We start from the raw sequence: 16,515 nt of genomic DNA on the forward strand, positions 1-16,515 counted from the left end.
CGGGGGCGGCTGGCGGGCCCCTCCTTGCCCACGCCGCGGGGCAGCGGCAGGGCGGGCTGCCCACAGCAGCCGTACAGGCGGCGCGGCACAATCAACCCCGTCCAGTCGCGTAACCCTACGGCCGTGCCGCGGACACGCGTGGGCCTCCCCACCATCCGGGCCCGGGCGTTGTTCGCGGCGGGGCCGGGGCCAACCTCCCTCGCCCCCGCGCCGTCGGGGCTATTGTAGGGCGGCGGGGCGGGCAGGGCCGGTCCCCTCCCTGTCCTCCCTCTTTCTCTCCCCGCGAATTTACCCAGCAGTGCTTTGGTGCGGGCGCGTTTCCGCCGGTTTTTCCTGTTGGAGAAGGGAAGGGGGAGCTGTTTTTTCTCTCGCTCTCCCCGCTCGCAGTATATTTTGTATCCCTTTTCTCCTCCTCCTTCTCTTCCTCCTCCTCCTCCCCGGCTATCTTTGTCTGGCTCGCAGCACCCCGCTCCAGCCCCGCGCCCGTACCCCGCCGCAGCCGGGACGCGCAGCCCCTGCCCACCGGTGCCCGGCGCCGTTTCATGCGAGGGCAGCACCGCGGGGAGGGCTCGGAGGCGGCGGGGTCTCCGCCGCGGCGGTGGGCGTGAGCGCCCCATGCCAGAGCGGGGCCGCGGTTGCCGGCTCCCGGCGTGAGCGCCGCCCCGCCGCCGGCCGGGCCGAGCCGAGCCGAGCCGTGCCATGCCCGGGTGCGGGGTGCACCGTGAGGCTGCCAGAGGCTGCCGGCCCCGGCGCCGCTCCTGCCGCCGCCGCCGCGACATGGTGTGAGCCCGCTGCCGCCGGGGACGCGCGGGCACCCACCGATCCACCCACCGACCCACCCACCGACCGGCCGGCCAGGGCACCGCCGCCCGCCTCGAGGGGGATCCAGCCCCGCACCGCGGGGAGACAGACGGACCGCAGCACCCCCTGTCCCCCCTCCTTCCCTTCCTTTACCTCCTTCTCCCCCCTCCTCCTCCTCCTCCTCCTCCTCCTCCTCCCACCATCCATCTATCTATCCATCATCCCCCCCCGTGCCAACCCCTCCCAATGCTGAAGAGTTTCAACCCGGCGGGGCTTGAGTGAAGAAGGGAAGGGCGGAAGAAAGGAGAGGAGCTCCGCGCAATTCACAGCTGCTTCGGGGAGGGGGTAGGCGGCCTCGCAATTATTTAACACAGAAGAAAAAAAGGCAAAAAAAACGGAAGAGACGGGAAAATGGCGAACGATTCTCCTGCAAAAAGTCTGGTGGATATCGACCTTTCCTCCTTGCGGGTAAGTGCCAGGGTGGGGGGCCGGGGCCGGCGGGGCGGGGGCCGGCGCACCCTTACCGGGGCGGCCGGGCCGGGCCGGAGCTGGGGCCGGGGCTGGGGCGCGGGGAGCCGGCGGTAGCGTGGGGGGAGCCCCGTGGGGGGAGCCCCGCGGGGGCGGGCGGGGGGAGCGCGGCCCTGGGCTGCTTTTCCTTTGTTTGCATGTATTGGCATGTGCGTGGAAAAACAGGGCGCAACAGCTGCACGCCGCCAGCAGCCGGGCTCGGTCGCTGGGCTCTGCCAGCAGCCATCGCCTCGCAAAAATGTAACCCCGCTTTTTTTCTTCTTCCCCCCCCACTCTGCCCCTTCTCCTCCCTTCCCCCCTCCCAGGACCCCGCTGGGATTTTTGAGCTGGTGGAAGTGGTTGGCAATGGCACGTACGGGCAAGTCTACAAGGTTTGTGGCAGAATTTATTTGCCTTTTATTGTCATTTTTCTAGAGGATACCTGGCATCTCTGCCGGGCTGAGCACACGGCTGATGACGAGCCACTCGCTGGGGCAAGCAGCACAGTTAGGGATGATAAAAATGTTGTCCTTGTCATTGTTGCTGCCCATGACAAGTTTGTCAGCCTCTTGGCTTCTGCTTTTCCAAAGGGGCACAAATTACTCTCCGAAGTACCCATCCTGAAATTATGAAATAGTCCTTTATTGTCCTTATTCCCCCCTGCCAAGAAATGACCAAACCGAGTGGACCCTGTCAGAGTGTGTCCAAACTATACAAATAGGTCCATGGGCTTATTCAGAATTACTGCTGGCAGCCCTCATGGAAGTTACTGCTGCTGCTGCAGTGACTTCAGACAAAGGCATCGGCCTTCATTAAAATTGTCCCCTGGTTTCCTTGTTGGAAAACCTTCAAAGTGCTGAAGCTGTTGAGTCGGGGTGAACGGTGCTGCATCCGGTCCCACTGTGCTGTGCAGGGATGGGGGAGTAGAGTGACAATAATAAGCGATCGAAGCAGTGAAGCTGATTTAGTGAAAATCAGAATTGCCAGAATAACCTGCTTGACAAGTGTATGACTTTAAAAAATCGAAATCGGAGAGTGCCCATGTGGGCGTGAAACTAGCCTTTTTCTTTTTTCCCCTCCAGTGGAACAAACAAATCTCGAGATTGCATGACTTTGCAGCGAGTGCTAGCTACCAAGATGACTAATTATTCACACAGTCTTAATACTTGGCTGAAGACGGAAGGCTCTAGCCTTATATTGTATAGAAATGCAAGGCACATTTGCAGGGGGAAGGAGAGATAACTGCAAGTAACCGACTATTCATAGCTGCTTGGGTGTTGGGGTTTTTTTGTTTGTTTTTTTTTTTTTTTTTGCTTGCTTGTAAACAAAGCAGTATAATTGGTGAGTTTCCCTGATGGCAAGATACTGCTGCTTGCAGCTCCAGTAACTAAATAAAGCGCTTTGGTGCCTCTTCTGCAAATGAAACACATGTCAGTTTGTTTTGAGGGCGTGAACCTCATCCTTCATGATGAAGTAGTCTATGCAGCGTGCGAGTTGCATTTTAAGACTAGAAGTGGGATAACCAGGCAGCTGCTGTTGGCAGAAAGCTGGAAAGAGGGATGTGGCTCAAAAGGCTAGAGGAGCGGGGGGAGATGCATGAGAAGCTGCATTTTGACACTACTGTGACCATCAATTTTTTTCTGAAAAATTAAATGACACCATTTTTTTTTTTCTGTAATCCTTCTATTCCCAGAGCTTGCATCGTCTGAACCCTTCTTATAAAAAAAAATGCAGGACATGAATGTGTGACTTGAGACTCTCCTGTTAATTATTGCAATTTGGTGCATTGTTTCTTGGTTTACTTGTTAACGAGCTAAGTCCTTGGTTGTTTAACTGTCTCGACAATAGAGATATTTAATTTCATTTTCTTTCAGTATGCTAGAAGGCTCCTGGCATAGTTAACACTAGCAATGAAACTCAGCCCATGCATTTATCGACTTGGAAGAGTGAATGAACACCTGAGGTCTAAGGGCATCGGTGTCATTCTGATAACAGGGGGAACAGCAGGCGGGTTCGGTCGGGGTACTAGTTTTAATGTGTGTCTGAGATTTCCCTGCCCTTCCCCTCACTGGTTAGACAGTGATGGAAATGTTTCGTCTTGCCTGGTAACTGAGGGCATCATGGTTTGGGTGTCAGGAATTAAAAGAAATAAGTAAGTACTGCTTTGCTATGGAGCCTTTCAGACATTGACAGGTGTATAAGTTTGGGTTTGCACTGCTACTTAGGCATTTGGCCACGGTTGTGGACACAATGTAGACAGCCAACAGAGTTGTATATAAGCAAAATATACCAAAACAAAAAACTTCCTTGCTGTGATTAAACCTCTTATTTCTTCTTGAAAGAATGCAGTTATGTAAAAAAAAAAAATATATATATATATATATATAAATATCAGTGGAATAGCAGTGAAATAGTACTTAACTTTTTGCAGCCGCTGTTTTGTTAGGAAAAAAGCTCCAGGGACACCTACAGATGAAACTGTGTATGTTTCCAGGGCTTTTGGAGGAACTGCATAACGGAGGGAAAAACGTGGTTACGCTATGTTTGCTTGTTGCCTTCCGCTTTCTTTTCTACCCAGCAACCTCTCCTTGAAATCCCTCTTCCCAGATGGTTTTATTTCCCTTTTAACCGGCCTGTCATGGCGAGGGACTGGTGGGGGGCGGTGAGGTGTGTGGGGGGTAGGTTGTCTTTGAGGAGCCCATGCTGAGGGGTCTCTGGGGCAGCGCTAGTTTGATGTTACTTCCACATTTCGGTGTCGGCATCAGCGATGATGTCACCGTGCGCGGGGAGCGGGATTGGCTGGCGACCTGCCACTGCGGGGGGGACGGAGGGAGCGGGAGAGGGCATGACGTTATCTCTTTGTCTGGCTCATACACCCCGGCGATGATGATACCGACCGAAGGTCGTTCTGCCTTGCTTGGGGAGTCTCCTCTCCAGCACTGGGAAGGAGACTGCGCCGACCTGTTGAAAAGCAGAATGTAGTCCTGGTTTCCTCTTCTTTGCCTTAGCTGAGCCTGCTGGAAATAGCTCAGATATATCTAGCTAGAGATATTTCTGTCTGGCTAGAGATGTGTTCAGCCTGGAGAAGAGAAGGCTCCAGGGAGACCTTATTGCGGCCTTTCAGTACTTAAAAGGGGCCTGTAAGAAGGATGGGGACAGACTTTTTAGCAGGGCCTCTTGTGAGAGGTCAAGGGGGTTTAAACCAAAGGAGGAGAGATTCAGGCCAGACATGAGGAAGAAATTTTTTACAATGAAGGTGGTGAAACACTGGCCCAGGTTGCCCAGAGAGGTGGGAGATGCCCCATCCCTGGAGTCATTCCAGGCCAGGCTGGACGGGGCTCTGAGCAACCTGATCTAGTTGCAGATGTCCCTGCTCATTGCAGAGGGGTTGAAGTAAGTGACCTTTGAAGGTCCCTTCCAACCCGAACTATTCTATGATTATAGATATTTCTACCCTGGCCATTCATTTAGCTATATATAGGTGTATAGATGTATATATAGATATATATATACACACATGAAATATGAGAACGTTCTTAAGTTGTTTGGCAACTAAATGCAAGTGGAGTTTTTCCCTGTCGTAGAGCAATGTGAATCCTTCTGGGATTTTATGCCATTAAAGTGGGTTGCCTTATGTGGAGTGGACCTGGGACCTCAGTGATGAGGTATTAAAGAATACTAAGTTTTCAACGCTCTGCTTGAAGTCCATAGAATTTACATTATCTTCATCTTTGTAATCTTGCTTACACCTCTCCTGTGTGAAGGATTCTTGCCTTTCAAGAGGAGCTTATTACACGGTGGTGAATGGAGGGGAAAAAAAAAAAAGAGCCTGATGCACCCCAGTCCAGGGTGCTGCCAAGAAAATGGGATGGTTTTGGGAAGTCTTTGCCCTGTGCGGGAGAAGGGGCAGTGACGGGGGTGGCTCATTCATCCAGGGGCAACGCAGAGCTCCGCTGCTGATCACCTGAAACCCTGGCGAATGAAAGGCTGGCCTGAACTTGTTTGCCCTGTTGTAGTTAGTTTAAAATCTAAGGATGATAGCAGGGCAGAAATGGGGACGTTTTTGCACATTGCGCCGCACGTAAGTTAGAAAGCAAAGGGTTAAACGTTGCGAGGCAGAGCCTGGCCGAGGAACCCCCTTGAGCCTGTAGCATAACGCTTTTAAGGAGCCCCCAACGCCTCTGCTGGAGCTCGGAGGGAGAATTTTCCCTTCGACAGGTTGGTATCAGCTGATGGGAGCCGAGGGGCATGTGCGGGCTTGTCCAGGGCAGGCAGAGCAGCATCCGGACCAGGGGCTGAGCACTCGCGGCCCTGGGCTCAGTGCCCCTCACCCCGCGTTTAAGCAGCAATGTACCACCTTTAAGTAGTGAGGTGCAAGCAGGGGGTGGTGTGAGTGGCACAAAATTCAGAAAAAAAGAAATTATGTTAACTTGCAATTGCGCTTTTTATGCGTGCTGGTGTCTTCGGCGGTGGCTGTGCCTCCCATCTCCTTCCCTCCTGAGCTCAGCCCTGCTTTATCAGAGCACTTTGGTGTAGCTGGAACTTGTAGCCAGCTTACCAAGTGATTAGCTGCCTTAAGGACTTCTTTTGATCTTTTGCAAATAGTGGAGAAGCATTTTTGACATTACTGTGGTTAGATTTTAGTTTTTCACATCCAGTAGTAAGCTTAATTTGAAGTTTGGCTCACACAAAATGAAAACACTCCTGAAATTTGCCTCAAGATAAGATTTGAGCTGGCTGTGTTTGCTTCTTTTTTTTTTTCCTCCTTCTTTTTGATTTTTTTTTAAATGCAAAAATGACCTGTGAACTAAAGGCATTGGTTAATATTTTACAAATCTAAAGATCTCTGCCATCTGATCATTCATAGAGGCATAAAGCTTATTAACTTTGCTGTTGAGGCTGAACTATGTTAACTTGCTGAGTCACTTTCTGTTTTTTGGGGGGGGTATGTGTATGTTTTTAAAGACAGCTTACAATTTAAAATAGCTGTTGTGAGTGTGCTGTTATGTCTCACAGATAGGCATCGTAATTCTCTTGTAGCAGTAATGACTGGGGGGAAGGATATTCTTGTGCACGTTTCTAAGCATAACAGGAGCACACCAGAAGGATGAGAATTAGGGATGATACTCCTAATTGCCCTCAATGAAGGCTGGTGTGGCTTTCTAAGAGCCTTGTAATAGTTAATTCATAGTGAAGGCTTCTTTTGTTGATTTATGTTGCAGCCTTCCAAAACTGCATGTAAATGATGTGTATTGTCTAACTGCTGGCTCATAAAAGGAAATGATGTAAGATGTAGTCGTTTAAATGCTGATTTGAAAATAAATTAAAACTTGGATAAATGTTTTCCCACGCTAAGGATACTCTATTTTGTCTTAATGGACTTTCTATCTTACAAGGTGACTGTGTTGGGGTATAGGAAGAGGGGACAGTGCTTGGTATTCTCTACTAATTCAGTTGAATTTCTTTTTCCCCCTCTCTCCTCTTTCTTTCTCTTGCTGCTAAAGGGACATCATTGTGGATTCAGATGATTTTGTTAAACATGAATACAATTCCACTCTTATCACTATAAAGACAAGCTGTACTGAGGATCAGTGAGGTCACTGGCTTTCAGGAACTGGTCCAGACCAGCTCTCTTAACTATGAACTGCTCTTCTTCCCTTCCTCCTCTGATTTTCTTTGGATGGTGGTGCAAAGGGAGAGTTTGTCGCTGGAGGAATCGGGAAGGACCAGGCAGTGGCTGGAGCACCGGCATTTCTCAAGGTCCTGCAGCTAGATATAGACTGTAGCATTGCTAGCCCCCATCCCCCATTATTCTCCCCCGAATTGACTGAACTTTTGACCAATTCTCGATCACACAAATCCTTCTTAATTAAATATACAAAAGCTAGGCAGGTGGCCAGTGGGGATTACTGATATTTATTTTTATTTAAAAAAAAAAAAAAAGAAAAAGAGAAAAGAAAGCAACCTGACAATTGTGGGTAACCACATGTCGCTCTCGTTCTTCCTCCCCCAGTCCATCTGTCTGTTTGTCAAAACGTCTTTTTTCTGTGTCTTGTCTTAAATCAAACTGCAAGCTCCCAGGGCAGGGACTTCTTATTCCTGGAGTAATTAGAAGAGGGCCCAGCACTCTGGGACCTGGGTGTGTGCAGGTCTTCGAGGTGATGGATGTAACAATACAGCCCCGAGTCTTATGCTGACTCCTTGGAAATGTTTTCAGCTTTCTGTAGGAGGATTTTTCAACTGATGCGGATAAAATTTCAGTTAGAGTAGTCTCGTACTCTCTCCTTGCTTTTTATGTGTATGTGCTCTCTCCCTGTTGGCAGTGGTAAGGGGGCGTTTCCCCAGGCTTGCAGAGGTAGATAGATGATTTGCCCCACAAAGGTCTCAGCACCTTGCTCCAGGCATGGGAAAGGTGAGCTTTATTCATAAGGCCCAGGTTAGCGTTTTTTGTTAATTTAGGGGTATTAAAGAAAGAAGGTGAGACAAACAGGAATGTACATCTTCCATTTCCTTGCTTTATTTTTTGTCTGTCCTGTTAATGGTGATTTTTGATGACATGTTATCAACTTCCAGGTGCCAGAGCCTTGCTGGTAGTGTACAGAAATGCCTTTTTTGGCCTGTGCGATAGTGGCAGGTCCATGCCTCCCACCCTAGGGGCTGATGTAGAGGAACGTCCCCAAAGGGAATCCAGCATTAGAAGAGGTGTTCACCCTTTGCATTTCCCTGCCTTCAGCATATACATTTTTTAGTATAAAGTTTTGGACTAGAATGCTAACTGACTTTTCTTATGTGGTCTAGCATGTGTTTGTGTATACGCCTTACGTTCTAGTCGTCTTCTGTTCAAGAGGTACTTTCTGTTGCAAGCGTGATTTCAGCTGGTTAGGTTGTGTACCTACCTTCTTGAGATCTGTTTTCCTTGGAGAAAAGTGGTATTTTTGTTTTTCCTGTTTTACATTTCTGACTGTACACTCTGGCTCCACCAGAAGTAATTCTCCCTGCCTTGGGATGACGTTGTTATTTAAGCTCAATAGCATGGACTTGCACAATGTGAGCTTGACTGTAGTCAAAAGTTACAGTAAGATCCTTATCTGCGGCGTTATTTTAGGTCTCAGTCCAACTCCCGCTGGAGCTGGTGGAAAGAATTCAACTCTCTTGAACGAGAGGTGCATTTGGGAGGGGATCGCATAGCTTTGCACAAGAGTTCTTATCAAATACCTTACATTTGTAGCATTATGGGTACTTGATTGTTTCTTGGGTCAGCACAGGCTCAAAAAAAGTTACCGTTGGCTGTAAAAATAGGCAACTATGAGAAGGGAGGGGAAAAAACCCACGACTGTGTGTACTCTTTGGGAACCTTGAAGCAGCTTTGAATGTAGGAAGCTTGGAGATATGACATTGCATCTCAGTATTACTTCCAAAGTGTATTTTCTGCCGTTGATGCAAGCGTGAAACACTTGCACAAAGGCACAAAATACGGCACTGGTTACAAACTCCTGAGCACTGCCAAATTGTCAAAATGTTGCTGTGAAGTTCATGATGCCCCTACCTGACCCTTGTTCCTGGTCCCCTGTCTTGTCCTGAGCGAGGCTTGACATGTCTCCTTCTAGGTGGCCATGGGGCTCAACAGTCCTAACTTCTGTGGTATTTATTTCACTGTTACAAAGAAGGGCAGAACAGCTTTTTGTAAGAGAAGTGAGTACAGACTAGAGACATGACAGTCCTGCAGGCAGAGAATCCCCTTGCTCTGCTGGGCTTTGCCATCCTGCAGCAGCGGGAAATCTGCTGTTCTGCAGGTAATTAATAACTATGACTTGACCTCAGTGATGTTGGTTTTAATTTGCTGCTGATTGGGAAACCTGTAAAAGCACCACTGAAGAAGGTTGAAATCCCAGAGGCTGGGGAATGGAGATGCCCACCCTTACAGAGGACTGGCACTTCCACAGCACGTAGGGATGAGGTGGATATATGGATGGAGTGGGCTTCTCTCCAGTTTAGTTAGAAATTGGTGCAACTCCTGTCTCAGGTTCTCTGTGCAACTCACTGTAGCAGGCATGAAGGGTATTGACATTTCCCTGGGGTTTTCCCATGCCCTCCCCCTGCTTGATCTTGCATCATACTGACAATTGAAGGACCAAATCTGTGGGAAGATGTGGAGTTGGGAAGATAGTGGGACAGGTCAGAGAGAAGCAGCCTAGTGAAGGTGAATTTACAGAGGAAAACAGAGGGTGAAGAAGAAGCTGGCTTAAATATTGAGAATGAATTAGTGCACGATTCATAATTGTGGGAAACAAAAAGTAGTGTGGAGTCACAAAAGTGTTTATTATCAGAAAAAGTAAGGGACAGCTATTTGTCAGTAGAAATACATTAGCATATATAATTTATATTAAAAACAATATATACTTATATATTATGAAAGAGATTAGATTTTACCTATGGCAGTTCACTAGCTTTCCCTCCAGCTTTGGGCTTATGCACACCAGAGGAAGGTTTATTGACTAGAGTTTACTGTGCTGATTTCAATGCAGCCTGGGCTGATGAGACCTCCCTCAGCCCACCTAGCTGTGTTGTGACTGTGTGCCAGAATAAGTGATGTCTTTTGGGGGCAGATTGTTGGCAAAGTGCTCCATTCCCACCGAAACTGTGCCTCCCTGGGTTGCTCTGCCGCTGGAGCTGTCATTAATCTCTACACAAACAGGACACTGCAAGTGCCAACAGGTCCTGATCAGCCTGTCTAGTAATAAAACAGCTAATGCAGTAGAACTCCTAACGTGGAGGCAGTTATACTGGTATTGTAGTGCTTATCTGGTGTGTCTCCGTCACCTCCCTCTGGAGCTGTCCCATGGCGTGTTGATAAGAGCTGTTCTCTGTGCAAGGATCGCAGTGACTCATGGGTTTGTACCTGGGGCTGAAGAAGCTGCATGGGCTGTAGGCACATGGTTTCTGGAGCCTGGTAGCGCTGCCCTTGGAGAAGGTCTGCTGTGGGCTGGGGTCAGCAACGCGGCTGCTGGGGCTGTTGGTGGTGCACCATGGCCGCTCCTCTGCTTCCTTCCTTCTGCCCCATTAATGCCCTGGGGCTGCTGACGAGGTCCACTTATTGCTCTTCCCATCACCCTGGCCAGGGAAGCCTGGAGAAGAGAAGGCTCTGGGGAGACCTTATTGCAGCCTTTCAGTACTTAAAAAGGGGCCTATAAAAAAGATGGGGACAGACTTTGTAGTAGGGCCTGTTGTGATAGGATAAGGGGTAATGGTTGTAAACTAAAGCAGGGAAGATTCAGTTTAGACATGATGAAGGAATTTTTTACAGTGACAGTGGTGAAACACCGGCCCAGGTTGCCCAGAGAGGTGGTAGATGCCCCATCCCTGGAGACATTCCAGGCCAGACTGGACGGGGCTCTGAGCAACCTGATCTAGTTGCAGATGTCCCCGCTCATTGCAGGGACTTGGACTAGATGACCTTTGAAGGTCCCTTCCAACCCAGACTATTCTGTGATTCTATGAAGCCCTATAACAGAGGTGTCAAATGCCCCTGCTCTGTAAGATCCCTTTGGGCCCCTTGCCTTTGCACTTTTGGAGGCATGGGTGCTGCCCTGCTCCTTACCTGCCTCTGGAGGCTTTACTTCTAGTGCCACTCTCTACATGGAAATGCTGCTTCTCACGTCCATCTATAACACCCATCTGCCTGGTCTTTGGCTCCTCGTTCTGTATTATCTAATCCTCAAAAGTGACTTTTCTTTTTGGTATGCCTATGGAGTTCCCCTTAGCTTCAGTGGACAACTTAGGGCTCTGAAAATCAGGCTGTTTTTAGGCTTGAATGTTCAGGTTACCATCATTTTATGTTGTACCAGGCCATGGTATGGACTTCTTGGGTTTAGTTCCTGCACCTGACAGCTTCACCATAAGTCAGAGGTGAAATGGGAGTATGTTACTTAGGTAGGTAGAAGAATGGCAGCAGCTTGAAATACTCGGTTGCACCAAATCTGAATTTTATTAACTTCCTGAGGACTACCAAGGCAACAGTTTATTCCTGGTGGTTTACCTCAAGGCTGATGCACTTTGTTTTATATTTTTGTATTTGGAACTGTTAAAAATTACTTGGAGTCTTAAAAACACAACAGTCAATTTCAGTTAAGCTCTGGTAGCTTCAGTTGCTTCTTCCCAGGATTTTGTGAGAGTAGCTGTAGGGGATGACAGTGGGCAAGAGTTCATGATTCTAATTTAAACAGTAAGCTCAAAACAAAACAAACTTGTCTCAAAACCTACCCCCTACACTTCAAGCTATCTAATGGTATTGGGTGGTTTTGTTTTCAAACCCAGTAAGGAAAAGCTTAAAGTCCATGGGCCTTAATGGGTTATAGTAAAGTATACTATGCTGTACTTGGGTTTATGTGTCTTAAAGTCTGGAACCCCTCAACATTACTACAGTTCATTGTTTTTCTACATCTTTGTGCTTCACAAAGTAAATTCAATAGAATACCTAAAGGGAGGCACAACTGTACCCATCTTACAAGGCTATTGTCAAGAGGGAATATGTGTAGCTGAGTTATAAACCCCTGCAGGTGGGGGTACATAAAGAATATCTAAATGTGGAAGGAGCCTCAGCTGTAGTTCACTAGCATGTGCTACTGCAATAATCAAAATAATTCTTAGGGGAACTGGTGCAGCAGTGTTTGCACATAATGATGAGGTGTTTGCTGACTGGATGATCTGATTGAGTTTCTTTTGTGTTTCTTAAAAAAACTGATAGCACTGTCTATCTCCAGTTATATTATGGTGATCTGATGGGTAAAAAAATGCAGTTTGTAGTGAGAACTGCAGATATACATGTCTCATCAGTAATTTTCAACTTGTTTCTCTGCAGTGGGCTTGGATGAAAGGTGCTTAAGTAGTTGGGCTGCCTGCTGTCCTTCCACTGTCTAAATCTGGGCTGTGTACTCTAGCACTCATAATGCAGTGATATAGGACAGGTTAATGGCTTCTGGAGATAACTACTCTAGGATAGGTAAATTGCTCTTTTCCTGGGTCTTTGTTAATTATAATAGGATGAATGTCTTAGTTGTGTGTCTTCTAGATGTCTGAGGTTGGACAGGTTGACCCCATCCTGCTATGCATGTAGTAGCTCCTACAGTCCATCTTCTTTGTGGGATATACAGTAGGAGTAAAGATACCTTTGTAAGTGGATGTGTGAAAGTGAATGACACATAAAACCCCTCTTGGCCTTCACTGGAATGGAAGCATCCTAAAAGACTTCCCAAAAGCCTCATAAATAAATGACCTGTTTTTGCATGTCTTTACCAGGAGGTAAATGTTCTTGCCTTCAGTTAGTATCTCTGCACTCTTCAATGAAGGCTGGGAGCTTAAATATAGTCATTTTTCTTTCTACCAAACTTCTGAGGGATCTGGTTGAGAAGAAATACCAGGGTGAAAAGCAGTCAGTGACTTGTCTCCTCTCTGTGCCTTCAGCAGTAAGCACTGGGGTCTTTCCTGTTCAGATAAATTCTACTTCTACAGAGAATGCATTCATTCCAGGTTACTGTTTTTCAGGACAGAATTATAGAAATACTTTCACTCTTTTGATGATGTTGATAAGGGTCGTAATTAAGTGCCTGACATTCAAGCTGTTCTTTCAAAGGTGTGCTTCCCTGCAAGGTGTCTTTTCCCATCAAACCTGTTTGGGTTTTTGTTATTTTTTTTTCCCAGCCTTGTCATTGCATTACTTCTCCATAGCTGTAAACTCAGCTAATAGAACTCAATCTGTTTGTCAATCTTATTTTTAAATCTCAAGCTGTTGAAAATCCGAATATCTTTTCTCTAATTAACACTTGGGTTTTTTTGAGGCAATATACTGCATGCTCCTTCAGCAGCTACTGCCGACATTCCTGAAGTACTTGAAGTTTCATATTCCACACCATTTGTTAAACAGAACTAGCAGTTGCACGGTAATCTCCCATATAAACACAGAAGGAAGCAGAGCTCGTGTGCTTCTCTGATACTCAAGTTATCCACTGTGCTTTACTTTGGAGTGAGGATGTGGGAGGGAAGTACAGCAGGGAACTGATGTAATTTATTCCCAGCCACCCAGGAAACATGTGAGAGAGGTACAATCCAAATCTCTGGATGCAAAGTTCTGTACTTGAATCAAAAGACATCCCTTCTTTCCCTTAGTGATAGCCAAGGTCAGCTTTTACCCTTACCGAAGCCAAAGAGAGGGAAGACTTTGCATGTTGTCCCTCTGGTCTCTCAAGAGCTGCCCAGAGGAAAGCGCCAAATGTTCTTGGGCGACTGGGTAGGTGAATCTCCTAGGGCTAACCTTGTGGTGCCCCTGTTTGTTTTGCCTGTGTTTGCAGTGGGTTTATTGTGTGCTGTGTTGCAGTTGGTGGGGTTTCCTATGTTTAAATGAGTTTTGCAGAAAGCCCTATATTGAATAGCTCCTATTTAACTGTATTGCTCTCTGTAATGGAGGAGTGGCAGGTATTAGGATATTTACCCTGACTAAACGGCAGCGTTAATACCTTTAAAATTGGTATATTGATGTCTGTGAGCAGGTATCACAATACAGTGATAGCTTTAGGGGCCTTTTGCTTTGTATGAGAGTTCTTGGTTGATTTAAAAAGCAAATAAATAACATTTTAAAGCCACTGTAACACAATCAAGCAGGTTCAACCGAAAATGCAAAGTGATGCTGTATCCTTAGTTTATCTTTCAATCCTCTGTTATTTTGGCAGGCTAAGTTAATGATGTGATGTTGCAGGAGAAGGAACAAAAGACGTGGTGCTGAGAACTACAGTGAAGTCTTGGATGGAAAGGAACTCCCTGATTTCATGGCCGGTGTTTTATACACCAGTGCTGTACCAGGGGTGCTGTTGGAGAAGTCCCAGCACCCCAGGGCCTGGTGCTTCGGCAGGGCAGGAACACCTCCAGGCTCCCTTCAATTGTTGCCTTTGCCTGTGATTCTGCTGTGGTCTTGCAGGGGAAGAAAGAATGTCAGTCTATTAATAGTGACGGCACAGGCTTTCTCTTCGTCATCTGTTAAAAAATCGCGGGAATGCTTTGAATAACAAATTACTGAAAAATATATATATATTTTTTTTAATCGGAGTGTTGGGAATGGTGTGCTTTCCTCCTTCTTCTCCCCGATGTGAAACACAATGAAGTACTCTGATTGGACTTGTCCTTGGGGGCTGTGGAGAATGCTTTATGCAGCTCCCCCTATGTGTTCTAGGTGCTTGCCAGGAGTTAAATTGTGGAGCGATGACAAGTGAATATGGAGAAAATGTTTCAAGTCATGTGAAAGAAATGTTACTTGCTAAATAACTTGAGTGTTAAAAGAAGGGATGGGAAAAGCTTTTCTTAGCCTTTGTGGAAGTCTTATATGGCAAGGAATGAAAATCTTTAATATTGACCTAATTTTATTTGTATTTAAGATCAAAGAGCTCTTGTGAATGAGCTGCTTGTCTTATATGTCACTGGCTTTATGGTTTTCTGAATGGCTTGAGGCAGTAAATCAGTTCTGAGTAATGCTACCTTTCCTTAGGTTTCCTCTGAGGTAATGGAAGAGTGTTCTGGTTTCCTCTTCAGGAATAAAAATATATTAGTTACTGAGCGGACTTCTTTTTGGTTAAGTTGCTGAGTTTGGAGCTGTCTCCTAGTGGGCCGAGTGTCGTGGCAGTGCTGGCACTGGGTTTTGGGAAAGAAAGAGAGAAACGGGCAATGAAACTGCTGTCGCTGACAGAGCCACTTTGGTGGCAGATCCACTCCTCGCTGTGATCGGGGTTTGACTTTGGAGTGTCCTCTTCTGCTGCTGCTCTGCACCTCTTAGCTTTTTTTTCAACAAAGCATGTAGTCAGCATGTGCTGTTGTTGTCAGGAAATATGTTTTGTATACTTGCGGTGTGGATACACTGGGCTATAGGGGAAAGGGGAAGGTTTTGTTTTGTGCTCCCCATTGGTAGGATTTCCTATAGCAGAAAGGAGAAGGGAAGGTGAAGCAGACAGCTGAAATGCCCTGGGTTGTATCTGGTTACTTTATTCCAGCAAGGAGAGGAATCCTGTTTGCTTACACAGTACAGAGCTGTGCTGAAAGCACTGGGTTTTGGAGATACCTTGACTGGCTGGAGAATCTATTGACCCAGTAGCACCACAACATGGGTTTTAGTCTTTCTCTGTAACTCAGATAGGAGGACATGGGAAAAAGAGAATGTGAGCAGCTTTTCAGATCTGTAAAGATGGCATCAGCCTAGTTTGTAGATCCTCGAGAGTTTGGAAACAAAGCCAGTAGTAGCCTTGGGTAGTAAAGTGTTGCGTTACTGTTAACACCCGCTCACCCTGCAGGACCAATATGCTTGGGAGAGGAGACGAAATTCTTTTTGAGGTTGCCATCATCTGAACTGTTGACTGACCTGAAATGGCACATGTACACAAAAACCCACTGAAGAAGGTGTGGGTGGTACAGTACATCTAGGGGGTTGGTTTGGTCTGCGGAGCTTTGGCTGCTCACGGGTCGGTGGTGGTGGATGGTGCTGACTCGGCAGAGCCTCTTCTCACCTCCTCTGCTCACAGCTGGTGCTCGTTGTGAGGCCGAGAGGTGCCCAATAAACGCAGGATCCCATAAAGCCACTTGTGTTGCTGAATTTTGCCAGAACCTGGCTTTTTGTCAAGGTTAGCTGAGAAGTTGGGAGTGTGTTTTTCCTTCCAAGAGCTCTTGGTTTAAAGCCTTATTAATTGTATGTCAGTTACCATATGTGTTATGATAATAACCAAGAGTGGAAAGCACTAGATTTATTTCGGTAAACATTTTACCTAGTAAAAATTTAATAGCTTGTCCCCCCTTCAAAGGCCATTCCTTTTTTTCCTGTGCAGACTGTGCACCCAGCAGCAGTACAGAGTGTTTCCCTGAGTGCCGTTGTTTATAACCTGACCTTGAGATGCTGCTTTTCCCAAGAGGTGGATGGGGCTGTTCCAAGGATGCTCAGTCCTGAGTTTCTTTATGAGGCGCAGATTGGGTTTGCCTCTGCTGTGCTGAATTGTGTGAGTTTCTTTTAATAGTGACTACGGGCGCCTTGAAAGATGATAAAAAACAACATGCTGAAATGACTAGGGACTTGCGTCTGAATCACAACCGTCAGCAAAACCACGTAGTTTCGGGAACTATTCTGCGTGACGGCAGAAAAAGTCTTGTGAGCGCCCAAGCCAAACTTCTCTTCAAGAAATA

At 46.9% G+C, this 16,515-nt stretch overlaps 1 protein-coding gene across 9 annotated transcripts in view; it reads left to right on the forward strand.

Annotated features, from left to right (window-relative positions):
- The first annotated feature begins 451 nt into the window (after positions 1 to 451).
- Positions 452 to 16,515, forward strand: part of MAP4K4 (mitogen-activated protein kinase kinase kinase kinase 4) — a 164,110-nt gene continuing 148,046 nt past the window's right edge. For 7 of the 9 annotated variants that reach the window (XM_082072911.1, XM_082072912.1, XM_082072915.1 and 4 more), the window contains exons 1-2: positions 452 to 1,269; positions 1,635 to 1,700. In XM_082072911.1, coding sequence (XP_081929037.1) covers positions 1,213 to 1,269; positions 1,635 to 1,700 — 123 coding nt within the window. In that variant the 5' untranslated portion in view covers positions 452 to 1,212. The remainder of the gene's footprint in view (positions 1,270 to 1,634; positions 1,701 to 16,515) is intronic. The other 2 variants (XM_082072917.1, XM_082072918.1) reach the window with 2 other exon arrangements.

This window comes from Streptopelia decaocto, assembly GCF_964273445.1.
Source record: "Streptopelia decaocto genome assembly, chromosome: 1".
Classification (NCBI taxonomy): Eukaryota; Metazoa; Chordata; class Aves; order Columbiformes; family Columbidae; genus Streptopelia; species Streptopelia decaocto.